General features: G+C 36.1%; 1 protein-coding gene across 4 annotated transcripts in view; it reads left to right on the top strand.

The window, feature by feature from the left end:
• The window catches only part of RPS6KA5 (ribosomal protein S6 kinase A5), an 84159-nt gene that overhangs the window by 8393 nt on the left and 48381 nt on the right, over positions 1–27385 (top strand). For 2 of the 4 annotated variants that reach the window (XM_042790810.1, XM_042790811.1), the window contains 4 exons: positions 4150–4221; positions 15540–15758; positions 21551–21666; positions 22461–22568. In XM_042790810.1, coding sequence (XP_042646744.1) covers positions 4150–4221; positions 15540–15758; positions 21551–21666; positions 22461–22568 — 515 coding nt within the window. Of the gene's footprint in view, positions 1–4149; positions 4222–15539; positions 15759–16677; positions 16732–21550; positions 21667–22460; positions 22569–27385 lie in introns of those variants that run through there. The other 2 variants (XM_042790812.1, XM_033010544.2) reach the window with 2 other exon arrangements.

Below are 27385 nucleotides of genomic sequence, written 5' to 3'. Positions count from 1 at the left end.
TCCTTCTTACTGTGTTGGTCCACTGCTGATTACACAGGGACTACAGTAGCAAATCAGTAAATGGAAGCTTTTCCTAATTGTGCACCTATGCAGCTACCTCGTCTCCGACAAGGTGCTGTCAGCTTACTGCTTTTTTTTTTCATGATGTACCACCATCCTTTATACTCTGTTATGTGTAGTTCCAGATCATTTGTAGAGAAATTCTTGTTCTGTTGACTTGGGCAGGACTTTCTTCCTGTCTGGGCTTAGTTCCCTTCCTGGGTACTCTTCAGCTGAAGCGTCAACAGACTTTAAAAAAGGCAGAGAGAAGTAAATTTTCTGTTTGCAAAACTGCTTTCCTTGTGCTCGATTCTGCTATTTCTGAAGGGAATCTTTGCATGCACTCAAATATTATGGTACTATTTGCTAGAAATACTGCTAGCTAGATTCTACAGTGTACATCCCATAGCACTTTTGACAGATAGCTTGTCTTCATGCACGTTGCCCAGGCAGTTGGTGGGTCAGGTTCTGATACCAATCCTAGTATGGTGATGTCTGTGAGGTGAGAGAAGCCTTTCACTCTTCTGTCAGTGCTGGTAATAGCCCTCTTGTTGCAATCCGTTAAAGTGCCTCAAACTTGGAGCAGTTGTTTTGTAATTGCAGAAAGCATTCCTTGTGAAAGGTCTTCCAGCAGTGGTCATTTGAGTTTCAGGGAGTGACTGGTGAACAGAATAACTGATCTTTGGGGATTTATGCTCCTGAAAGCAAGTTGAAGGAATGACTTTTGTTCACTATGACTTTTGTTCTGGAGAAACCGCACCTCATCTCAGCTAGAATGTTGAAAAATGCTGTGCCTGGTTTCAGCAGATGAAGACAAAAAGCTGCTCTAGCAGTGTCATTGGAAGGAATGTGGCACAGGCACAAGCTCTTCAGCTTGCTTTTCTCAGAGTATGACTTCAGAGATGGACTGAGTGCAGCAACTGAGGCTGTTGGAACAAGCCATTGCCAGCTGTGGCAACACTGGGAGAAGCACTTTCTGGGAATTGTTAATCTTTTTTTGTAGCTTTGAAGATCTATGTGTTGGTTTTTTTTTTGTGTTTTTTTTTTTGTTTTGTTTTGTTTTTTTTCCAATTACATCTAATGCTATTTCTTGCTTTATAGGGAGTAATTCTGAGAGAGTTTGTGTGTCTCAAGTGTCCCCTCATACCATCGTGTGTTACACAGCACCTTTTTAGCTATCTTGTGGGATGGCTTTCTTCTTCAGTATAATGTAAAAAAAATGAGGGGGGATTTATTTTATAGTGATCATATGCTTATTTGTGATGTGATTTTTTTCCCCCTTTTACTATGAAAATAATATTACAATAACCTTTGAGACATGTAATTATTTTTTTTTTGTTTTGTTTTAGGTTAAGGTAATTAAACATCTAAAATGGAAGTAAAAATGGGACTAAGTGGATAGTGCAAAATTGTGTCTCTCATTGAAACAAGTACATAATAATTCAAATTAGGCATCACTCAGCTTTTTACCGTGTAACAGTACATGTTACAGTTTAGATTAATGGATTGAGTTTAGGACTTGATCTCCTTTTAGGACTATGGCCAGTACTACAAATCTGCAGTGTTACTGGAGATGCAGCGCTTCTCTGTTACACTGTCTTTCTTCCTATTCAGTTCCAAGAACATGGCAGGATTCAACGACTTATTTGCTTTCTAGAAGGGTGTTTAATTGAGAAGCTTTCCGCTGACAGCTGTTAAAGGATGTGAGATGGTAAAACCTTTCTGGAGTATGCCATAATGGCAGATCCAAATCAGAGTATTTCCCACTGAAAAATTTCTTACTACTCTGAGTTCAGCACTTACTCAGGTAGTATCCGGAGAAGTTCTATGTCCCGAATCTCTTCAGTAACTCATTAAAACTCTGGATGCTCTAGCCCCAGTTTCTTTAGGATAGTCCCTGACCCCTGCTGTCCCTGGCAGGAAAGACCATGTTTTGAAACTGTATGCATTGAGTACCATTCTCAGTACTTGTTCAGAAGAATAATATGTAATATTAAGTTGCTTCAAGACAGATTGCTTTCTGACTGTGACACGACATACTGTAATTATATAGACACGAACTCAATCTACATTTGCCTTACCTGCTATTACTCCTTTCTTGGCAGATGAGTGTGTTTTCCTTACTGCTGACTTCAGCAATGACTGTGATGTAGCACTAGCAACAGTATTTGTTCTATTTGCAGTGAAGATAGTACATCAAGCTTCAGTTCAATTCATATGCTACATATTCACTCATTGATTTGTTAATGATTCTGGTACTGTCTTGCCTGGTACACATTATGAAAATGGAACGGATCACAAAAGTAGTATTTCTCTAGTAATATTTTCACTGTGCTGTGCACTTTTGTGCTTTTTTTTTTTTTTTTTACATGTAGTATTAGGATAGCATGTGGATTCACTCAGATTTGCAGAAATCCTTGCCATGTATACTTCTGTTTGTACAAAAAAAAATATCCTGAAAGTTCTCTTAGACTTTATAATCTCCCAGTAATTTCAAGTGGTCTCTCTAGACATATCCCAAGTTCAATTAATCTCTCATAGAGATGAATAATAACAATTGAAAACAATATTTTAGATGAGATTTCATCAGCGCCTTTTATGAGAGCATTAATTTTACCCAGTGCCAACTAAATGCATTTTGTGTATATGTGCATACATATGTAGGATTGTTGGAATAAGTAATGAATTTGCTTTTTCATTGATTTAGTGTTTGGATTTTTTTATACTTGTTCTCCATTTGCAGAGAGATGTCTTTCTGAAGCTTTAAGTTTTCTGTTTGTTTTGAGTTGTTGAGTTACTGCAGTTCTGTGAATGGAGATTAACTATACATTTTGATAATTAATTCAGAAAGCACACTGTCTTGATTAAGTTTCTTGGACATATCAAACCAAATGAGAATCTCTGAATCGAGTAAGTTAATTCCAAAATCTATTAAAGACTTTCCCTCTTTTGGTTGAGATCTTTGTAATTGAAATCTGGTGCTGCTACTGAAAGCTTCTTGCACATATTTGCTAAGACTCTTCTCTTTTTTTTTTTTTTTTTTTTTGTTAACTAGCCTTTAGACATATAGTTTGGCTTGAAGCTGCTCTGTGAGAGGCATTGTTTTAGCAGCCATGCCAGTTTATGCAGCTTCTGCTGCTTTGTGCTGCATCCTTAATTGTGCTAGTAAAACTGCTTATGCAGCTGCTCATTAAAGTGGATCAGGGAACTGGACTGGGATAAGAATAATCAAATTTAGTTACTTTTTTGCCTTACTGCTTTTAACCTGGATCATCAGAATGAGCAGCTTTGCTGAATGGCCTGCAGTCCTATTGATGCAAATGGATGGATAATACTGTAGTAGGATTGAAAGATGGAAAAAAATAGGAACTGCTTAAAGCTTTCTTTTAGCATCTTATAAAAGGAAAAAAAAAAACCCACAAACCAACCCACTACAATTCCTTTTTTAAATAGGGCTCTTCACTTCTCTGCTTAGAAGAATGTCTGTTAGACAAAAAAAAAAATACTCAGTGGTACAGATTTATATAAACATAGAACCTCCTCCTCCCAGACTCCCAAACAAATGAAACAACTTTGTAGCAGTTTAGATTTTTCCAGACTTGTTGGTTATGTAGACTCAAGGTCTTTCCTACTCGACAGTAGTGGAGTCTTTATAGGTTTAGTAATCCTATGTTAAATGCATGAGTAATTATTTGAGCTCTGTTTATGTCATCCCAGGCATTATATAATCCAAGAACATGAGAGTATTTGGGGTGCTAGGGCTAAGGGATGACCTGATTGCTGTCTATAACGATGCGAATAGACATTACAGACAAGGTGGAGTGAGAGTCTTTTCAGAGATGCCCAGTTATAGGGTGAAAGACAGTGTATACAGGCTAGATGGGCTTCAGTTGTTATTCTGTGATGTTATACCTCTGGGAACTTGAATGACAGCAAGAAAACTGCTCTCCCTTGCTTTTCAGGTTAAAAGAATACAGTATGTAACTGGAATGTCCTTTTAGCACTGCTTATTTCATTCACCTAACTTCTTTTTACTGAAGCTGTAGTAATATGTTAGAATGATGTTTCAGTGTACGACATATCTGACATAAATTCTTTTTTTTTCTTCAGCAAATTTGACAGGCCATGCAGAGAAAGTTGGCATTGAAAACTTTGAACTCCTGAAAGTTCTTGGAACAGGGGGTAAGATGGAATGTTTTTCTAAGTTGAATGTTGAAAGCATTACTCTAGTGTGTGTATATATATATATATATAGTATGATATTGTAGTATTTTTATAGTATAGTTTTAGGTGTATATATAGTATAGTTTTGCTTTATAGCTGAGGTTTTGGTAATTGGAATATTCTTTAGGAAGAGATATCACTTCTATATTGCATAGCATAGTTTTCTTCACTTTTTTTCTCACAAATACTGTGCAAGATCGGAGGTCATGTTCTTTTGAAGATGTACTCTTTAAAAAAAGGGAAAATAAGTGGCTTGAGATTTATGACAATTTAATACAGTTTGTGAAAAATCTGATCTGATCTTCATAATTTCATTAAATTGCCAGATTACGTTTTCATTAATTTCTGCAAAAAAAACAGTAACATTAGTCCGTTATTGACTAGGATGCTTCACTATAACTATATGTTTTAGAGTTGGCATTGGCTCTACTAGTCTTCTTCTGTCCTATTTAAATCCAATTAATTTTTATGATAGAAAATGTTTACTGTTGTATTGTAGATTTCAGCACAGTGTTGGAGATTTGTAGGATTGCTGACTGTGAGCAACAAAAAAAGCTTTGCTTCCGCTTTGTTAAAGGGATACACACACGTGCCTGTACACAGACCAAAATTAATGGCTTTTATTCTTCTCATTGTGTTTATATATTTTTTTTTTGTCAGTATTAACATCAGATGTAGTGTTGAATAGATTGAGATAAGCATGAAGGTTGGACTATCATCAAGGTCCGAAGAAGTTGTAAGTTATGATATTAAAATTTGGGTGTTATTAGCCATTAACAGCTAGCAGTGAGGCTATAATTGCACAAGCTGCTGCATCACCGAAAAGAGCAAAGGGTTTTGATTTGCACATTTAGCTGTCATACATGTTATTTCATAAATTCATTAAGCCTTGAAATCACCCGAGAGTATATTTTTCTGTTTCTGAAGTATGTTTTTAAAATTCTAATTTAAATTTAAGAGGCTTAACAGTTCAACCCTTGCTGTTAAATTACAGTAGTTAGTGGTAGAGGCAAAGAAGCTTTAATATTCATAGGTATATGTTGCATATTCATAGCTAGAAGCAGCTGTGCTGTTTTGAAGTGGTCAGTATTGGACTGAGTGGGGTTGACAAAAAAAGAAATTATTTATAGTTACGCATTTATGTGAGAATGTCTTTTTCTCCTGCTGATGGAAACATTGGCTGAATTTTTAATTATGTGACTGTGTGTGTATATGAAAATCAGTCCCATACCTGAATTTTTCCTTTTTCCTTACCACTGCCATTAGTCTGAGATCACCTTAATATTACAACTATTGCTTTTGAAATACAAAGTAAGTTTTGGTTGTTTTGTAGGTGTCAGTCTTCAAGTTCAGACTAGTAGTAGCCTGACTTCCTTCAACTGTCTTTAGGCAGTATCTCTGAAATAGCCCTTTTGCTGCTGTTAAACTGTTGTCTGTCATTCATTACTACCTTCCATGTCTTTTCTTCATGAACAGATTAGCCAAATTTCTCTTGGCCTGAGATACTCTTAATCATAGCAGGTAGTCCTTAGGCTCATAGTGCAAAGCTACTCTATCCATTCAGGTTAACAGGGTCATTTTAATGAGCGACCTCTTTTAGAAAAGGCTATCTCAGTGGGGTGACAGATGGGATTGACAGTGTGTGTATGTGTGAAGAAAAAATAAACCATGCCTGTCTGTCTTCATCCTGCTCTAGTAATCACATTGCTCTAGATACATCTTCTGTCTTAGTAGACTTCAAACTATTTTAAGAACTGACTAAAAGATTCCTGGAAACTTTAGGAATCCAAGGAACCCTGGGCAGCCTGGAATGGCATTTGTAGGAAGAGCAGGTTTTGTTTTTTTTTTTTTTATGTCAAGAAAATGCTAGTTGCATTTTTTTTTTTTTTTTAGTATGTAATTTCAAACACAGCCTGAGGTTCTCACTTTGGAAATCTAGACCATCAGGGCAGTCAGGAAGCTTTGTTCAGTCTTAAGCATGTCACAGGTAAGACTAGTGCACTAAGTGTGTCAGAGGTGGCTGCTTGGTAATTAATGGACAGCATGAAATGCAAATGGCCATATCAGAATGGAGCTAGTTCTGTTTGTTTTTGGGGAAGTGACCATCTGTGAATTGTCAGTGTTTGCAGTAACATGGAATTGCTGAAAACAGGACTGGAATGGACATGAAGAGGTCCTCTAATTGCTTGACCCAAGACAGTCAGTTACACCCGAATGATCCCTAACAATCATTTGTTCTTAAAACCCTCCAGTAGTAGAGATTCTGCAACCTTCCTAGATGTTCTTGATGAGGATGTTTAATTTCCTAGCTTGGGAAGCATGGTGGGGATTGCAATAAGCAAAAATTCTCTCTTGTTCTTGAAAGGGGTTTCTGAAAGAACATTAATTCACAAGAAGATATACCCGTGTTAAGTCATTTCTTCTGTAAATATCACACAGCAAAATTTTGAGGCAGCTCTGAACACCATCTTCACTTTTAGTGTATTTCTAATTGTTATGGTCAGAAGAGTTTCTGTGTCCATTGAATCAACAGAGCAGAACAGAAACTCAAGCAAGATACTGGCCATTTGGCTAAGATGATCTTGAAATGTTCTACCGTGAAATAAATTTTTATGAGTATTGGGCCTGCTGTTACAGAATCACAGAGAACTTGTACAAATTGGCTCTTGTACCGTTAGTTTAGTAACACATAAAACTCCTTTGTAAAAACTTAGTTTTCAGGAAGTTCTAGAACTACCTTATCTGTTACAAGAATAACTGTGCAAGGACTCCATCTTAATTATGGAAAACCAATTTCAATGACATAGACCTTGCAGTATTTGCTGCATGTGAAAACTTTATGTTCAGTTACTTAGCTATCTTACTGTATGTTTTTCCTGTGCAATGTACCTTGCTTTTTGTCCCCACAACTTCCATAGCAGATTATTTTTCAAAAAATTAATAAGACTCTAACCACCTGTTTGCATGCAAATTTTGCTACAAGATCTTAAGTGTGTTGTGTCGTGCGTTGTGGGGTCCTGCTTAGGCCTGCAACTTCTTGTTCTCATACTTGAATTAAGGTTGGAGGAATGAGTATGACTATTCTGACTCCTCAGTTCTTTGTACCAGAATGAGAAGAGGCATAAAGAAAACTGCCTATAATCACAATAACGTAAGTCAGAAATATTTGGAATACCAGCCTCTTACTGCCGACTTGTCTTAAATGATACTGTACAAGAGTAAGGCCTCATTTAGAACTTGGACTCTTGTACATAACTGCTAATCTGCATTTCAGTTGTCCTTAGGCTGGCTCACAAAATATGAGTAAAATGTTCAGAAGATATTTGTATGCCTTTTGTATTGATAAGTGAGTCTGAATTACCTTGTTCTGTAGGTTTTATTCTATTAGAGTAAGAAAGGAGGATATTTTCTTCAATGCATATCTGACAAATTTTTATCAATATATAGTTGGCAGTCTAACTGGGGTGAAGCTAAATGGCATGCCGCTAAAGAGTAACTGCCTAGGTTGCAAGTTGCAGGTGCTTATTAGATGCTTTTTACCTTTCAGTCAGGAAAACCCCCCTGGTAAATATTTCAGAAATTTGAAGTATTTCAAGTATTTTTAAGTGATATGTGTGTGGGGTTTGTTTTGTTTAATTTTTTTTCTTTTTTTTTTTTTTTTCCCCCTTCATTTTTAATCAGGATCTCTGGGGGAAGGCAGGATGATTCCTGGAAGCTAGAGAACTCTCAGAACAGCCATTGTATCTGCATTAGTGACTTGCCACCAAAATTATGGGCAGGATGATAAGAGAGAACCATGGGTTTTTTTTCTTTTTGTGTTGGGTTTTTTGACAATTTTGAGAACCTCTCTGTTCTTCTACACTAGTCAATTCTGTGAAGTTGAAGATGGGGCTAGGAGTTGAGGTCACCTTAGACAAATTGGTTCACAGAGACAGAAGGGATACTATTGCTTTTCTGGGAGAAATTTAAAGAAAAATGAGGAAGAGGGAATCTGATGGTTCCTGCTTACATGTTGCTGTGTATTTTTAGGCAAGAGCTATGTTTACTCTGGCAGTGCAAGTCTTATCCTGGTGGGAGCTTTTAGGTACTACTGATAATACTGTAATACAGCAAATGCTAAATAAAAGCTGTGATGCTGTTTTAAAATTTTTCACTTTGGAGTTATGTGGCATGCAAAGTGTTTTCTAACTATCTGATAATTAAATGATCTACAGTAATGCAAGGTAGAATATATCAAAACCTCACAGTTGTATTAAGTGATGACTGGAGATGCAGTGTTAACTAATGACAATATTTTAAATACAGTCTGCTACGAATCAACTGGAATAAGATGATGCTCAAAATGTTAAATTAAATGATACCTTGCTTATATATATGTAACTGTGGTAGTTCCATATAGACTTCATGGTGTTTTTATTCAGATAACAGCAGTGAAGGTTTATTTACATCTTCATTTTTAAGTTGCTTTTTTTCTTAAAAAGACAAAAAAATTAAGATTGCGAGAAATAATATCTTTGTGTACAGATGTTTCTCCTCTGGAAGTGATTTTTTTTTTTTTTTTGTGATAACATTTTCTTCATGTTGTCCTAGAGTAATTTCATACTGATTTTCTTTAATTTGCATTTCTTTCTTTCTTGCATTCCTTTGTCTGGTTTGTTCTTGTACACTGTCTCTCAGTTGGAAGCATGCTTTTGTTATATTTTGCTTTTTGGTGTTGAAAAAATATCATAGTATGTATGTTCCTCTTTTGAACCGAATCTCACAGGAGAAGACAAGGAAGCAGAAATCTGAGTTAGTAGCCTTTTAATCTGAGTTGGATCCTTTTATATTGCATGAGGGAGCTATTAATAGAATAAACTTCCCCACTGAAGACATCAATAACACTTCGCATCAGTAAAACAAAATGCATGACAGTATGCCACTGTTAATAAAGCTATTAATACACTTGTTGCTTTGGGAGCAAATTATTGCTTACTGGACTTCTCAGACTTGCCCATCTTCTACTCAGGATATACTTTGTGAAATTCCAGTCTCTCTGTTTTCGTTTAAGTCCTTTTCTCCTGCTGTTACTGTATAGTCTTGCTAATTTGGATTTTTCACATTTCCTGTCCGCTGAGTTCATGTTTCCAGCTGTCCCTCATATCTAAAGTTTTTTTCCTGTGACAGAGATAACTAGTGTCTGGCCTGTGGAACAAGGTTACTTTACAGCTAAATAATCTAATTGCCTCCCAAAGCCACAAAAGGAACAACAAGAGAAGGTGGCTGTGTTGGTTTATGCATGCCCACCTAGTTTATTTGCTTCATTCTTTATAAGTGTGTTTTTAAAATAAAAGAATTGTTGATGTCGAGTGCATTCTGGGTCATAAATTTTCTTACACATAGATTATTCCTTTTTTTCTACTCATCTGTTACTTGTGATTTTAATAAATGCCACTTTCAGTCTTTCAGCTGTGCTTAAGAAGAGACAAATACAGGTGGTTCCTGAGCATGTGGCCTAATAATCCAGCCTACCTCTTGAACAACAGTCCACTAATGAAGACAAAAAATAATTAGAAGCAAGAATGTAACTGCCACATATAAAAGAGAATATTTTATATGTGATCTTTTGGATTTAAGTGCTTATATGGGAAGGATATTCTTATATGTGGAAGATACTTAGAATCTGAAGGATATATGAATATGAAGGGAAGAAAATTGATAGGAAGAATGTCAGATTTAAATAATCAGATCAAAAATCTTGTTATACAAGGAGGTGTGATGAAGTTCCATCTAAGAGGCCAGAAAGTATTCTGATAAAGTTAAGACTGTGAAATTAAGTTAGATCTTTCAAATCATATTGAAGAAAATATAAAATATCCTTTTGCAAAAGGAGGGGAAAGTAAGTAGTGGGGTTACTGTGCTCAGGAGAGCGAGCCCAAGTTAGGGAGTATCTAAAAATAATTCCAAACTCCAACTGATATTTTACTTCAGTTTCTGCCAAGGACAGCTATGATGAATGAATGGAAGGTGGGATGGCTAATCGGAGACAGTTTGGAAATAGGAAATTATTTTTCTGCATGAGATGCTGACTGAAAAGAGGGGACTGTTCAATCTAAGAACCTGGATCCTGGACAAATTAATCCCATTCATCCATCAGAGAATTCTCAAAGAATCTGGACATTAAATTGGAAATCAGTAGCAAAGATTCTTACTGGAACTATTGCCAGAGGTGGTTCAGTATAACTGGAGAGAATAGCAAATGCAATCCTACATTTAAGAAGGAAAGAAGTAAGAAAGAAGATGATGCAGTCAGTTATTGGTTAGTTGTTCTGACTTCATCTGACTTCAGCAGTATGCAGTGCCTTCAAAGCAATTTTGAAGAAAATAATTTCCTGTAACTTTTGTAATAATTAAAAATGAATGGCGTGCATATCCAGTCGTGGGTTGTGTTGCATATGACAGCCTTTTTCTAAAAACTTGCTGGTTTTAAAAAATGAAAAAAGAACTTAGGCATGTATTGCCTGCCATACCTGTTTGCTGTAATAACATTTACTTTTTAAAAAAAGCTAAAGCTAAAAAGGTAAAAACAAAATTAAATTGCTGATAGAAAGTACATTTTAAGATGCAACTTACCCTCTCCCGTCACTTTCTGACTTCTTTTCTTACCGTCTCTCACTCCCTTTTTTAGTATGTTAGGGAACTTGTTCTTTGAACTTTAAGTTCTGACCCCCCACCCCCCCCGTCATTTTTAGCTGCTAGAGCTATATGCCTTTCTGACTTTGCCACATCCCAAATTTTAATTTGTATGGACAGATATGTGTGCACAGTGATAGAGTTCTGCTTCTGAATTCTTTAGGAAGATTAAAGACTATTTTAACACTAAGAAATGCAGAGGAAAGAGGTCATTAGGCATATATGATGCAAGAAATACAATTAAATTTATTTAAATCATTAAATATTTTGTACCTCTGAGCCTTTTCCTATTGTCTCATGATTATTCTTACACTGACAGTAGAAAAGTAATTGAAGAAAGAGGTGTTAACACTTGAAAATATTGGTTTAAAACTGCCTGTATACACAAAAACTGTATACAAATGTGCATTTTTGATGGCTTCAGTAGTCCACATAAGCCATGCTGTATGCTATAAACAATAAGAATTGCTTGCTGCCTTCTCTGTAAGAATTAGCTGGCATGATGCAATGGCTTAACATGCTTGCATTTATACAGATAGAACAAAGAAGCGAAGAATACTTTGTATTTTTAATTCATTGTCTTTCAGCAAGTATGTACTTTATTGTAATGACTTGCTGAATTGTTACTTATGATGTGTATTACTATGAATGTGTATTCATGAAAAAGGCAGTAGTTAAAGGGAAGTTTTAACCCTCAGTTATATTTTTCTGCCTCGCAAATTAAGTGGTAATTTGGTATAAATTGCTGGCATGAAATCTCTTAGTAATTTTACAAGCCTGATACCCGTAACCATCTGCAACTAAGAATTGCTCTTTTCTTTAAATTTTTATTTCATTTCTCTTAATAAACTGCAAGGTTAGTATAACATAGTTTGTGTATGTATATATACATATGTAGTATGTATTATATAGTCATTTAGTTATTCCATAATTTAAAATATTTTTAATAAATTTTGGGAGTGAATAGTTGGTGATATACGAATGGGGCATATATTGCTGGCTAAAAATGTCTGCCTTGGAAGTATGAACATTAAACTGTGGCTCTGAGAAATTAAAAAAGCTTTTCTGAAATAAGATTATCAGGTAAGGATATTCTTGCAATTAGCTTATGTGCTTTCTCCTTGCTGCCACTCAAATGAATTGCTTCTGCAGTGTTGTTTTTTAAGTAGATTTCTCGTGGTGATATCAAAAATTCTGGTGTTGAATGTATCATGAGTCATTTGATTAAAATAGTGCTACTTAAGATTTATTCTCATCAAAACTGCTGAGAATCCTCATCATTCTGTCAGTCCTTTTCAGATTTTTGAAGAAACAATTTGTACCATGGTAAAGCTCTATGTTGCAAATTTTTTAATGATAACAATAGTATTGTTTCTAGAGTTTTCCTTACAGCTATTACACTTAGCAGATAGTTTTCTCCTATGCTATTTGTAAAGCTGTAGTAGGTGCTGTTAATATACGGCTAGCATTCTGCCACTTACGATGCATCATTGTGTGTTCTTATAAAGTGTTAAAATCTAGGGGCTTTTGTTTGTTTTAGTTTAGCTTAATTTAATGTTCTCCAACATTTCTGATGAAACAACTGTTTCTCAGGAACCTGAGGAAACTTCTGTTTAATGCTCTAGGCTGGGCTTTCCAGAGAGGCATAAGGAAGTTCAATGTCAAGCTCCAGCAGAGAATTGGTGAAATATAGGGCTGCTCCCTTTAGCAGCTGAGAAGTGCAATCTAAGGCCATTCTCTGTGGTTTTCTTGTTGCGTGTTACTAGAATGCAGAAGTGTTACCTACATTTTTTGAGAAGTAACTCCTTTTAAACCAATGCTCTCAGTAGTGGGGGTCTGTTTTTCAGATGCTAAAAATACTTTAACTTCTAATATTGGAAAAAATAGATGAATAACATTAAAATTGTGCATATGCATAACAATATTACTGTGGTCACAATATTATGGTCTGTACAACCTTGATTCAGATCACGCATCTGTACATCACAAGGATTTATGGCCCATGCCTATTTCACTAAAGTAATCTTTTTACCTCTGTGGGTATCCATTTCTTTATGACCACTTGGTGACTACTGAGTCTGACTTAGATATACTTGAGATCTCATTTGGGGAATGCAATGAAATACTCAACATCTTGAAAAAGATTGTCCTGGGTATTTCACATTTGTCTCCCAAAGTAGAAAGATATGTTTACACTAACCTATTCTGGCTCTATTTACCATTCTTGAGACATGTTGTGAAAACTTATTTTATGAAATTATTGAGAATAATGGGTTCTGTAAAGAAGGCGAGCATGATTCCTTAGGATGTGATGAGTCAATTATTCATTACATGAACAGTATTGCTTTTGTATACTGAACGAAGCAGAACTTGATTGTAGGGAGAAAGCCACGTTTTCATTTGATAATTTAAAGCATTCTACTACCTGTCTGGAAAAAAACAGGAAAAAAAAAAAAAATCTGGAGTTACACCTCCCAGTAAGGAATTATGTGTATGCTATAGCATTTTTAAAGACCAGCAAAATTTGAGTGTCTCACATCAGAACGATATACTCTGTCTAGAGTATTTATAGTTTTGAAATACTTGAGCATTATCTTAGAGACAGTAATGTGAAGATAATTATAGGGGTTGGGCAAAACACACAACTGACTGAGTTTTCTGTCTCTCACGATGGCTTAAGGAGATTCTACAAGAGCATAGAGAAGCATAGAGTGATGGCTTCTGTAGTGAACTTGTATCAGCCTGCAGTTTGGGGTCTGCTTGAGCCAGAGATTCTCTTCTGTGTTTAGCAACACTTGGTATACTTTCTGCTCCCTCAAGGATTTATATGATCTTTTTGAACTCATGTACATTTTTGACATCTGCAGCATAATGTAACAGTAATGCCACAGCTTGACCACATATTTGTGTGTTTTGGGCAGTTCTTAATTTTGCTACCTAATGATTTCATTTGTAACCTTAGTTATTATATTTCTAGAAATAATTAAAAATTGTTCTTTGTTTACCTTCATACAATTTTTCATTTCTAACTCTTTAGCATCTTCTTTAGTACTCTACTTTTTCAGGCAAAATAAGTAGTCTTAAATGTGTTTAGTTCCCTTCACAATTAGATTTCATACCACAGCATAAGGGATTTCTGGGTTTGTGTTGAAGGTTGGAGGGATGGTACATTTGTGTCATTTTTCCCCTTCAATACTTTCCCTGAAGTTCTAACATTCTACTTTCTTCTTGGATTACCACTGGTGTTTTCTCATAGGGTGTTTATGGTAGCTCCAGGTATTTTTTTTTTCCTCAGTTATAACACTGTGCTGCAGAATTAATTATTATCATACTTAATGTGGATTACTCATTAACCTATTTGGAATTCTATCTGCCATTTTACTTTTCAACTACTGAATATTTTCATACTATAGTACAGTTTCCGGCAGTCAGCTTCAATTTCTGTTGCAGTGGATAATTTACTAAACCAAGAAAATCAGCTTCCTCACTGTTCATACATAACTGAATGAGACAGGACGAATTCCTGTGGTGACCTCCTTTCACTGAAAAAGCTGTATATTTATTTTTAACATTTTGGGGTTTTGTCTGCTAGTATAGCTCTTCATAAGAGAAACCCCTTCTTTGCACCCGCGATTGTTTAGTAGTTTTTAAGACCCTCTGGTAAGGGAAAACTCTTTAGGTACCTTGGAAATCTAAGTCAGCCATATCATTGTTCCTTCCTCCTGATCCCTTTGAGTGATTATTAATAGAAATATTGCCATCTACAAAACTAACACTCATTTTTTCACTTACTATCCTGCCTATATATCTACTAATTCTAACCTTTACTGTTTCTACAGGTTTGCCTAGTAGAGGTATCAAATTTACTTGTGTACAGTTCCCAGGAGCCCTTTTTACCTAATAAAAAAAAAAAAGTCCACGTTTGCCACTTGCTATCCTAGTATGGGGTGTATTTTTAACCATATATGTAAACAGAAAACCTAGATTCAATAATTTAAAACTCTGGAAAGGCTACCTTTTGGTGCTGGTGACTATTTCTTTTACTGCTTGTGTTCAGAAAACTTCCTATTTGAGATAATTCCTCTAGCTTATTCTCATATTAGTCCAGTATGGGGGCCTCAGAAAGTTCCTATGTTCTAAACAGTGATGCAAAGAATGCATTGGCTTTTCTACGGGTTTTTGGAACTTCAGCGCTATAAAGTCAGTAGTGAAAGCATGTAAGTTGTGCCAATATGGGCAGACTATTACGAGGACAAAAAAATAGCATCTCTCTTACTCTAAGCTATTGCTAAACCCTAGGTATGAGAGGTTTAGGTTATTACAGAGGAAGCAATCATCAGCTTTTAAATACTGAAACTGATTGTTTTTCTCACTGTTGCTGTGTTCAGTCACTAAGTTCATTTAATTGAAATTTTGCTCAGAAAAGGTCGGTCTGAAACAAAGTGTTCTGGAAGATTTTAGCCTGAAAGATCACTGTTTGACATAAGAATGAATAATTGAAAATAATAATGATATCAGCCAGACCTGTAGTATGAGTAGGTGACTTTTTTGTTTTGTTTTTGTTTGTTTGTTTTTTTTTTTTTTTTTCCTCCCTACTTTTGAAGCCTATGGAAAAGTGTTCCTAGTAAGAAAAGTAAGTGGCCATGATGCTGGAAAGCTGTATGCCATGAAAGTACTGAAGAAAGCAACAATAGTTCAAAAAGCCAAAACAACTGAGCACACAAGGACAGAACGACAAGTGTTGGAGCACATTAGGCAATCACCGTTTTTGGTCACATTACATTATGCCTTCCAGACAGATACAAAGCTTCATCTCATTTTAGGTGAGTAGTTTTCAGGATTCAAGTCTTATGTTAATGAAAAAAAAAAAAAAAAAATTCGGCCCCTTTATCTCCTTAATGTTTTGTAGTTTTCTTTTCATGTGGTCTTAAGTACTGTGTGCTTGGAGAGTGCATGAAAGACCATAGGAAGTAAAATACTGTTCATCTTCAACAGTGTCTGTTTGTGGTTTTCCTGTTAGAACTTCAGTGTGGTGTGCTACTCTGAGTTTGGGGGTGGGGGATGTCGGGGGGTGGGGAGTGTTATTAGTGATTTACATGCATCAAAAACTGTATGTGATGGTAAGTACTTAAACCAGAGAAATATTTTCTTGAGTTTACCTAGAAGATGAAATTTTTATTTGCACTTCTTAAACCATTTTTATATACTGCATTAGTTTTCTACAGATTTTCAGACAAACTGCTACCATAAATGAAAAGGTTCTTAATCTCTATGAATATGGGCATTAAAGTGATTCAGTTTTTCTCTGCAGCTGCCTTTGTGTATGTGGCACAGAGGTTATTGGTAAGGTGGGATGACCAAGCATGACTTTGTTACTGGGTTTCGTTAGTAGGAAATATTTAAGCAGCAGAAAGCCTTCTAGTTCAAGTATGCTGCACATTTCACTCTAAGAACATGTTGTATATTGTCCTGAGTGTGATCAGTGTTTTGAAATGTTGTCACCTGTCAGAAGACAGGGCTACCTGTCACTATGCTGACCAGTTAGTACGCTGTTTTAGCACTGAAATGCTGCAAACTGGAAGATTGGATCAGGCAGTTCTTTTTTTCTGAACAAATGCGCTCATAACGTGGGCGATGCCAGTTAAAGATGATTGTGCTTTCATTTATTTCTGGTCAAGCTCCTTACAACACTGGAATCTACAGGTTGTTGCTACAGTTTTCTGCTGTAAAATGATGGTGAAAATGCTTGTATTGTGGATCAGTTTCTTGTTTTATGCATTCTGATACTTCATTTAGGTAAGTTCTACCAGTAACTTTTTTGTAAATCTCCATTTATGAGATGCTTGATAATGAACTATTGTATAGCAAACCTTATTAGAACATTATTTATTCCAATTTTGTCTTTGCTATTTTGCTTTCCATTTTGCTGTGAAGAACCGCATCTATTTCTGTAGCATTTGCAAGTTTGGCAGAAGACAGATCAGGAGTTCTTAGGGCTTTCAACTCGGATATAACTTCTGTGTGTGTGTGTGTGTCTATTCCCTACCACTATCTGTTTTCAGGACATTAACGTGTTGGGGAAAGATGCTGAGATTAAGGAGTTACATTCCTTTTGCTTTATTCCCTGTCTTGGGTTGAGCGGTGGACTTTTTTTGGTGGCAGGGGAGGGGGCTATAGGGGTGGCCCCCTGTGAGAAGCTTCTTGAAGCTCCCCCAGCTCTAAGTCAGCTCCACCTCTGCTCAAAAACTGAGCCCATCAGCTGCACCTCCGCGATAACGTATTTAAGAAGGGACGTGGTGAGGAGCAGTGGGACTGGTGAGGAGGAGTTGCTGCAGCTGCGTGAACACCAAGGTCAGTGGAGGAACGGAGGAAGAAAGGAGGGGGGAGGTGTGCCAGAGCAGAGACCCCCCTGTATCCTGTGGGGAGATGGCAGGGCGGCCCCCCCCTGCCACCCATGGAGATCTACGGTGGAGCAGACGTTGATTTATGACCTGTGGTTTCTGCCTGGTATAATCAAGGTGCTGTGCCCGAAGAAGGCCGGGGTCTCATGGGAAAAGGCAGCCCCGCTGCTGTAATTCAGCGCTGGGAGGATTGCAGCATGCGGGGGAGTCCCACGCCGGAGCAGCTCGGGAAGGGCTGCAGCCGTGGGAGGGAATCCAGTCGGAGGAAGTTGGTGACCCACGACAGAGCAGTGTGGGGAACGCTGCGGCCCGTGGGAGGGACTCATTTCGGAGAAAGTTTGTGGAGGACTGTCTCCTGTGAGAGGGGGGACCACGATGGAGCAGGGGGAAGAAGTTCCAGAAGCTCCCTCCACTGAAGATGGAGAAAGTGGCAGCACTGACTGCACCCCCCATTCCCTGCCCCTGCGACACTGGGGGAGGAGGTAGAGATATCAGGAGCAGAGCTGAGCCTGGGAAGAAGGGAGGGGTGGGGGGAAGGTGTTCTCAAGATGTGGCAATGCTTCTCACTGTCCTACTCTGTTACATGTTGTTAGTGTCTGTAATAAATGTATGTTCTTTTTTTCTTCCCCTAACGAGTCTGCCTTTTGCTCATGACCATAAAGGGGGATTTTTTCCCCATCCCGGTCCTATCTTGAACCTGGCTCTCTGTCCTTTTTTATTGCTGGAAGAGAAGGGAGAGAGAGTGGCTGCATGGTGTTTGGCTGCCGATCAGGCTCAAACCACGACATTCCCAAATTTGATTGTTTTCTAAGAATCTCTTTTTCTCAGGAGGATGAAGGAATTTTCCTGATAAAGAGGAACACTTACTTCAGGAGCTGGAGAAGAGTATTAAAATCAACTCTAAAGCTTACTGTTTCAGAAAGCATTTGCTGCCAAAACTTTTTGTTATGAAACCGTTTGATCTTTGAATATTGAGATACTTACATGTTTCAATTTTGGGTGTTAAGAGGCAATCCAAAATCACACATTTCTGTGCTGAAAGTAGAGCTTGTTCATAAGGCTTGGTAACACTCTAAAAGTAGAAATATTTCTACCTTTCAGGTCAGGAGCAAATTTGGAGTTTGGTATATAAGATGTATTTGTAAGAAAGGTACAAGCAATTTTTAAAGACTGCTTACTTAAAGTATCTTAAAAAAACCTGGGAGATGAATGATCAAGTTAATTCTTGGATGCACAATGCATTTTTGTAGTGAATTATTTGCAATCAGTGGTCCTTTAAATTGAAGTACAGGTTTTGCAATTCCTTTTAGCTTGTAACTTCCATTTACTGAATGTTTATTAACAGGCTGATTTAGACATCAAGTTAATAAAATTTTATTAATGTTATATGCATCGATATTACTGGCTGTCAATTCTTCAGGTGGTGTTCTATGTGCATACCTTAGTTTCTTATACTGTGGTGAGATAACACAGGTATCTGAGGAGCTCAAGTTTAAATGGAGTATTGGTTAGATTCCTTTTGGAAATGAGAGTTGAAAATTGCAATAAGGATTCTTGGAAATTCCTCTGACTGCAACATTAAAGAAATATGTAGAATATTGGCGCAGGCCTGAAAATGCTAAAGAAACAAAAAGAAGTTAGAAATACTTCAATAGCTTTGTGATTCCTTGATGTTAACCTTTAATAACTAAGGTTTCCTATTTTTTTCTAAGTTACTGATTAATAATTTGGAAAAAAAGTTGAAAGATTAAATGAGACAAAATGTGAACATATATTGTAAAAATTATAGTACCCTTCTTTAAATCCAGATATTTTTGGCTAGAATGCAGTTTAGATCCCATTAGAAATCCCATTTATAAATACTAAAAATAAACCAAACCCAGCAAACCAAACCAAAAAATCCCCTCACACCTGATATAGATGTAGTTACCCGAGAATAAATACTTAATAATGAAGAAATTTAGGTGAAAAGGATAATTAGAAGGCAAAAAAACCTCTTATGTAAAGGGAAAATTAAGAGCTTGACATTATATTCTCATAAGAGTCAAAGAAGAGGGAGCCCATTAGTTCTGAAGAACATTACATAGCAGATAGTGGAGTCTGGGCACATGCCCACCATAACACAATGTTAAGGTGATGTTTATAGCAAGAAATTCAAAGCTGATGCATCATTAAAGGCCTTTTGTTTTGTTTTTTGATTTCCCACAAATTCTACACGAATCCATTCTCAGAGTGTTAGTTGGGACCAGAAAGGTCTTTTTCTCCTTCTTTTTTTTAGCAGAAAATAGGAGTAGAGTGGGGTGAAAATTTTATTTTAATCACTTCTTTGTAACAGCGAAAAATCTCTTCTGCCTAACATGGCTTAAAGCTACTTTATAATTCAACTAGACCTCACAGCCTCCCTGACAAATAAAAAGTAACTGTTTCAAGTTTTTTATGTCTCATTAGGCAAATATTTGTAAACTACTTCTTTGATTTAGTTTTGGAATTTATGCATTTCAGAGGCTTCTGAATTTTGGGGAGCACTAGTTTCTGCCTTTGTTTTTTTACCTAGCTGAACTTTGTGTACGAGCAACATGTCATTTCAGTTTCAAGAGCTTTTAGAATTGGAGCTTCAGTGCAATGTCTAATACAGTTCTTACAGCTATGTAATCTTACGGCACTATGAGTTTAGTATGGATCAAGTGCAGACATGCAGGTGCATGCCAGATTTCTAGACTACAAGGTTTGGAGTTGATTCCAGTTTTTAGGTTGACTTTAAGCTATGATTGAAAGACCAAAGTATTGTATCCATGTGAGTACCTGTTCTATGCTGAGCTACTAATACCTTAAAAAAAAAATCTGAATTCTCTGATGGAGTTTATATTGAAGTAATTGATTCCCCTCCCTCCACCCCATTTTGTCAGTGATGCATTTGATCTAGCACAAGAATTTGGAGGCTGGTTGTTTCATTGGGCTGTGGTTAGTGTTATAACTTGAAAAGAATTAGGTTTGTTCTGCCACTCCTGTAGCAGCTTTGGTTTGTATCTGTCACAGCCCTTAGAACAGTGCTTGGGAATTCACTTCTTAACTTGTACGAAGTTAGCAGTTCTGATTAGAAATATGTTGAAAAATTGTTTCAGTTACCTTTGTTTACTCCATGATTAGAATGCTGAAGTTTTCTTCTTTTAGAAAGAGGGTCGCAATTGTAAAATGTGGGTTATTTATACTTTATAATACATTTTTTATGTGCTTACTGATCTAGATAAATTATCTTCCTCACATTTTTTGATTCCACTAATACTCTGTCCCAAACAGAGGGCAGGAGATCTAAAAAGAGGAGAGAGATCAGATTGTAATTTGTACATATGCTTTCTCCTTCAAAGTGTTAACTAACTTATAGGATTGGACCTTTTTTATGGATTTATGTATTATGCTTATGAATCTATAGAAACCATATTCAAGATGAGTTGAGTAAGATGTTGTGGGGTGTGTTCCCTGCTCTCTCTATGTAGACCTCAAATGCAGTATGGGGGCAGTGGGGTTGCAAATTATTGGCTTTAATGTACACTACTAGCATAAACAGCTCTACCTTTAAAATGTGTTTGTGTTGCAGTAGAGCTCTGTTGTAATAATTACATTTTTCCCCCCCTCCCTGACTGTGGGAAAACCCTTGTGTCATAGCCTGCAAACAGTGAGTGTGGTTTCAATGAGGGAATGTGTGTGGAAATAATCTCCTGCAGTAAGTTTTGCCATCAAAATTCCCCATGTGAAGGGTAAAACTTGAAATTGCCCATAGCTGATTATTTTACCTAATACCTGTTTTCTGAAGTGCCTTTTTTAATGTCAGTCTGCCTTGTTGCTCTTAAGTATTTCATAAGAGTATACAAGTATTCTGTTTGTAGATATCATTTGTATTCCTTTCTTTTCATATTCCTAAATAAATAAAAGACTGATTTTGCAAAAAATATTTGCATTTATAATTTATGGACGTTTGAGGCTTTTTTATGGTTTTGCTGCTTATTTAAAAGTTGGTTGTGTTCTTCCCGTCAGTCCTCTAACAAGGAAATTGAATATTGTACAACATGAAGAAATACTGCTTTTCCTTTGTTGTAATTCAGTATCTGATCCCAGAACATCTTATTAAATAACTTACAAAGTACCTATTAATATTCCAATAAGAAAATTAAGTTTTAAGAAAGTGAAATTATAAGGTTCTTTGTTCTACTTTTTAGACTATATAAATGGAGGAGAACTGTTTACTCACCTTTCACACAGAGAGAGATTCTCAGAAAATGAGGTGCAGATTTACATTGGGGAAATCGTTTTGGCACTTGAACATCTCCACAAGGTAAAGTAACTTTATCCTAGTGCTAATTTTGTGGAACTACAACTGTATTCTTTTCAGATCATACGAAGTTAGTAAGGAGAAGTATTTTTTTTTTTAGATTGTTTTAAATTTAAAGTAACTCTCTAGCAGGGGGACATTAGTTGTATAATTAGATACTTCCCAATGAAGTGTCTACTGATGTGTATCAGATTAAGGCTACAAGCTTTCGTCTGCAGCATGAGGAGTGTTATTGACAAATGATTGTTAATTCTTAGAAGTCCATATGAAATGGTGTATGCCAGTAAAACTTAATTTGTAGTCAACACGAACAGTGGTTTGGTTGCACTGTTGTTCAGTTGTCCTTGTTTTGAAACAAACAGCAGAGCTGTGAAATTTTGACACAACTGCAGGCATGAAAAGTGTTACAATTTTCAGAGGTAGTAAGTAGATTTGTAGACTATTACAAAGCATGCATGTGTATGGTCTAGAACATACTATAGAAGCATCCATTTTCATTCTTCGTGAAAGCTGAACTGAGTTTTGCACTCAAGAGCAAGTATTCAGTCACTTTTAAATTGAAAGGACATAGTATGTCCTTTAAATGTTAAGACGTTTTAAGGCACAGTGTAATTTCTGGGAATTTTTAAATTGCTTCAAAGGCATTTTAAAATTGTCCTTTTTGAGGTGCAACTTTCAGGTGTCAGATTACCTTACTATTGGGAATTTTGCCAGCTTCGTATTTAAATACATTAAAAATGTCTCCTTTATGTGGTTACACTGATTTGGAAATACTTTTTCTTACATTCTGCTTGCAGTTGGGGATTATATATCGGGATATCAAACTTGAGAATATTCTCCTTGATTCTGATGGCCACGTGGTGCTGACAGATTTTGGTCTGAGTAAGGAGTTTCTTACTGATGAGGTGAGTATTTGAATCTCCAGTAAGTGTGGACAGAATCCAGCAAGATCACAAAGTCAGATTCTGTCTCATTGAAATCATAAACAGGTTTGAGAGGGGAAGAAAAACTGCTTCATAGACTCTTACTTCATAGAACAAAATCTAGTAGTCTGTTTTACCGGTTTTGAACTTCCAGTCTATTGGTTTTTGGCCTGCCAGTGTTTTTGGACATTTTTGTCTGTTCTAGTTTTCCCTGAACTGCCTTCATGTTCTCTCCTGCTGCCCTTTATGTGAAAAAGGAGAGATCCACATGTTACCATTATCGGATGCCTTTTTAAAAACGCTTGACTATGCCAATACTTTGCAGTGACTAGGCAAATGGTATGCTATGACTCTTCTTTATGCTAATAATAATTAATGTATTATTATCTTGTCTGTTTCTCATGTCTTTGTGTCACTTTTGATACGCTTAATTGCAAGCTTTTAGGATAAAAGCTTATCTCTTACTAAATACGTGCATAGTACCTAACATAGTGATCTCTGGCTGTTGATGTTAGTTGTTAATTATTTGTAAGGCACAGTTTCATCTCCAAATACGCTTTTTAGATTTCAGAGAGTCAAAATTGCACAGAATTTTACTGAGAGAATTTAAAAATGGCTATTTTTTTTGGCTTTCACTTTAGGTATCAAAGGTTTTGAAATCTGGGACTGCAGATCTAAAAAGTCTTTGTTAGAAGCAGCAGAGGGATTTTCTAAAAATAGATAACTGGTAGTTTCCTTTAGAATATTTGCATTTCAAATGGAGTCTGGTAGGATTTGGGAGGTACCATTTGAAGAGATATGAAATGTTACTTTCTGGAGCAGGAAAATAGTATGGATAATGTCAGTATATTCCTTTTAAATTACAGCGTGAAACCAAGAGGAGGTTCAGCTGGCATGGCAAGGGATTAGCAGCAGATTGCCAGACCAGTAAAAGTGAGGAAGTACAGAGAGATGCTGTTTTCAGCAGGAAGGAATTGATAGTAAAAACTGTGGCTAGGGAGAGTAGGATCTGCTTAGAGTTGTGAGAGAAGCTGTGTTGGGCACAGGAAACAAAGTACATGGAATGGGATTACTGCACCAATGTGAGAGAAAAGGAGCCGGTCCTCCAGCCTCTGAGCCAAAGTTAAACGCAGCTGAAATCTTTCCTGTAATAATGTCATCATGAGTCAGGACCTTCTCTAGGTCTCAAAACAAATGGGTTTAGGAAATAGACTTATTTCTCATCTGCGCTCACCTTTGGGCAGTGGTTTACAAGCAGTGCAAGGAAAGGGGGAGGACTTGGATAAGCATCAGAGATGCCTGCCTGCTTTTCCCACACTCTGGATTGGATTCCTCTTTCTCCAGTCACTAAATAAAGCAGTCTTGCTGGTTGGTCATTTAATGTTGGTTCCTCTGACTCTAATCCATTCCGTTTTCAGTATATACCTTAGAAATCTCTTCATTTAAGCATGTTTTTTCTCATTCTTCACATTTTATATTTGTCTTCCTTGTCAAAAGAGCTCAACGTTTGTAGTGTTTCTTTTAAGGAAAAAAAATATTATTTGTTTTCAAGGTTTAAGAAAATGTCTGCACTTGACTACAGTTTTCATGTGTGCTATTGTAATTTAGGTGCTGAACCTAACTATGATTAGAATGACCCATTTACACATAGAAATTGGCATTTCATATGGTATTCTCTGTAGACAATTCAGCTACTACTAGAATACTTACAATTCACACTATAAAACACACTTAATTTACACTTCTGAACCAATGTATTTACAAGAGGTAAAATTTGCCTGTATAACTGCATAGCTTTATATCTGTTTTCATGCTCATTGGGTAACACTTAAATAAAATTACACAACTGTGTAAGTCAGATAAGAGTGTAGCATTTGCAATTTAATCAGAGCAGTATGCTTTCCTTTCTCTTCCTTTCTTCACACTTCTTTTCTGGCCCACCCTGGTTCTTGCAAGAACTTTACCATTAAAAAAGTATACTTATGCAAGTGGAATTTATTCTAGTAACACCCCTCTTTGGGTTGTATTTGCTGAAACAAAATCCATTTAGGTATTAAGAATGTATAAAAATGATCAGCAATTACAAGCATGTACTGTGTTTAGTAGTCTTATCAGAAGGCATTCTTTACTGTGTATTTATGAATTTCAGATGGTATTGTAGTTAGGGATAATTGCTAGGAAACATCATAGTTCAATGTTTTCATTATCCTGCTTTAATCTGATGGTTGTTAAATATTTCCAGGTACCTGAGCAAGTATAAAATCTAACAAAAGTTGTTTTATAATGAAAAGAGTGTACTATTTCTTGACTATATAGTAAATACAGCAGCTTAATTGACTATTCAACAACAAAGAGACGGGAAGCTGCTTTTCATAAGGATGGTTTGAGTGAAAGGAAGCAAATGCATGTGACTTCTAGGAAAACAGAAACCTATTGATTTCTGCCACAGCTACTGAAGCATGAGTGTGACGAGTATATTGTCAAGTATCCTCTTTGTTTTACCATTATTATGTGAAAGTGTTTACAACATGCAAGAACTACAAATTCAAGCTGAAAGCAGTGCAGGTTTAAGAGCTCTAAAGTGTTTTATACTACCATTTCACTAAAACCTGAAATTTGTCTTGGATAGTGAAATGGAAGTCCGGTTATCCCTTTGTTTAATCTTTAAAATGAAGTCCATATGCTTGTATTCGCATGCAACAAGAGAATATAACCTGCCTGGAATAAAGTAGTTGAATAAAAATGAATTTTCACGTAGGATAGGTCAGTATCACAAGCTATTTAGGTATGAAATGGCTTCCGATATTCAGATTTTATTTAATCTCATGAAGACCTACAGTTTGACTAGCCTAACCATAGAACGGGATTAGGTAAGAGATTGAGAGATTGAAATGAATAATACCTTTTTAGTATTAAGTTTTATGGTGTTTGCATTCTTAGCCCTGTGATGAATTGAAGGTTTTCTGATTTTTAACTCTCAGCTGAATTGCAAAGAAAATTGGGATAAAAAAAGACACTTTTTAGCCTTACGCTTTCATGCATCTCTGAGTTCCTGTCGGACTGGGATGTGGAATATATGTGCACATGACATTAATATAAATTATTGGTGGTGTGGGGAATTGATGGAACTGAGACTTTGTATTGAAACTTCTACAACACTGCTTTGTTCATTGCAGAAGTGCATTCATTTTGATGTTGCTATTTTTTTCCAAGAGTTTGCATTTCATCTACCTTTAAAAAAAAAAACCCAAAATGCTTAAATTGGTAGTTTTTTTTTGTCATTTTATTGTGTTATTTTATTTATATTCTGGATTTATGGTTTAGGCATATTTTTTATCTCGTTAAAATAGCTCTACTTGTATGCTGGAATTGTTTTGATTTTGTTAATGCCAGTTTAATTTAGTTGTCAGGTCCGGTCTTCATTTTAATGTTTATTGTTAAAATGCTACTTCAGTTTTTAATCTTTTTTCCTCTCGCATTTCCTTTAGTTCTGTAACTGCATTAAAAATCATATTTTAGTATAAATGGAGGGCTTTAAGTCCTAGAACAAACAATCCAAGCCTATTCATTGAATTATTGTAGTAGTAACCTATTCTGTTGGACCATGCATAACAATTAACATTTTGCTTGTTAATCACATAAAGTACACTTTCTTCCAGACTATAGTGAAGTGTTCAGTTCTTCTGCATTGGTACAGGTTTTCTGCATTAGTTTAAGTTTGGTTTGAAGTTTTTCTGTTTGCTTAATGAAGTTTAAAAAAAAAAATGTATGTAGTTATTACTGAACATTGTCAGTCTTAAAACAATGTATCTGAGATCATACAAACCCCTTGGTAATAAATAATGTAACAGTAGGTATTCTACATGAGGGATGATTAAATTGTAGTTTAAGTCAGTTGGATGGCTGTCTGATGTGTAGCATGGATAGTTCAGATACAGTATTGTTTTCCCATCTGAAAATCTCTTAACCAGAGTTGAAAATTCAGTTATAACTGTCAGGCACTTTTCACTGTTGAGTTGTTTGTTTTTATTATCTGGTTGAGTGAATATTTTGTTCTGGAAAGAAAATTAGTATGTAATTTTAAAGGAAATTTAATTAAAAGAAAAATGATAAAAAGGTGGTTATCCACTATGGGTTTTGGTAGATGAAATAGGAAAAGATTTGTACACATTCTTAGATCAATTTAAAGGTAGTCCAGAACAGAGGAAAGTGGCTACAACTTGTCTCTTTAGTGCTGTATGATCTGTCATCTCGCTTGAGTGACCTGGTAGATTAGCTGTGCATTTAACTTTAAATGACCCTTTATAGCTGTCCGATTAAAGTGATAAGGTCTGATCACTGAAATTTGATAGCACATCCTCTGAACGTTGAGCATGCTCTTGCCAAGATGAGTTAGAATAATCCATACTGCAGATGACTGTTACTGTATCTGCCTGCATTTTAGTTAAACAATTGATCAGTAACGTAGACATAGCACAGTTATAAGGAGTAAATTTACATTTCTGCAAAGAGGGAAAAAGTAAGAAAGAGTAAACTCAATAGTGAAGTTAGTCCACAGAAGTTAACATTGGTTATAGATCTGTCTGGACACTTAGTCATTATTTCCCTTATTTTGGAAGAAGAAATGAAACAGTGGCAAAACCTTTTTGCTTTAATTGGTGTACTTCTTATAGTGTTTATAAGTGTCCTGAAACTGAATATTGAGAACATACCAAACACTTTGAAGGCACATAACTGAATGGGACACATTTAATTGTAAAACCAGGTCATCAATGATCAGATGACTGTTTGTGCCTTAC

The sequence above is a fragment of the Tyto alba genome, unplaced genomic scaffold (assembly GCF_018691265.1).
Source record: "Tyto alba isolate M040663 unplaced genomic scaffold, T.alba_DEE_v4.0 Super-Scaffold_18, whole genome shotgun sequence".
Taxonomy (NCBI): domain Eukaryota; kingdom Metazoa; phylum Chordata; class Aves; order Strigiformes; family Tytonidae; genus Tyto; species Tyto alba.
Note: the sequence above shows the minus strand (reverse complement) of the source record. Positions and strands in the feature narration are given on the sequence as shown.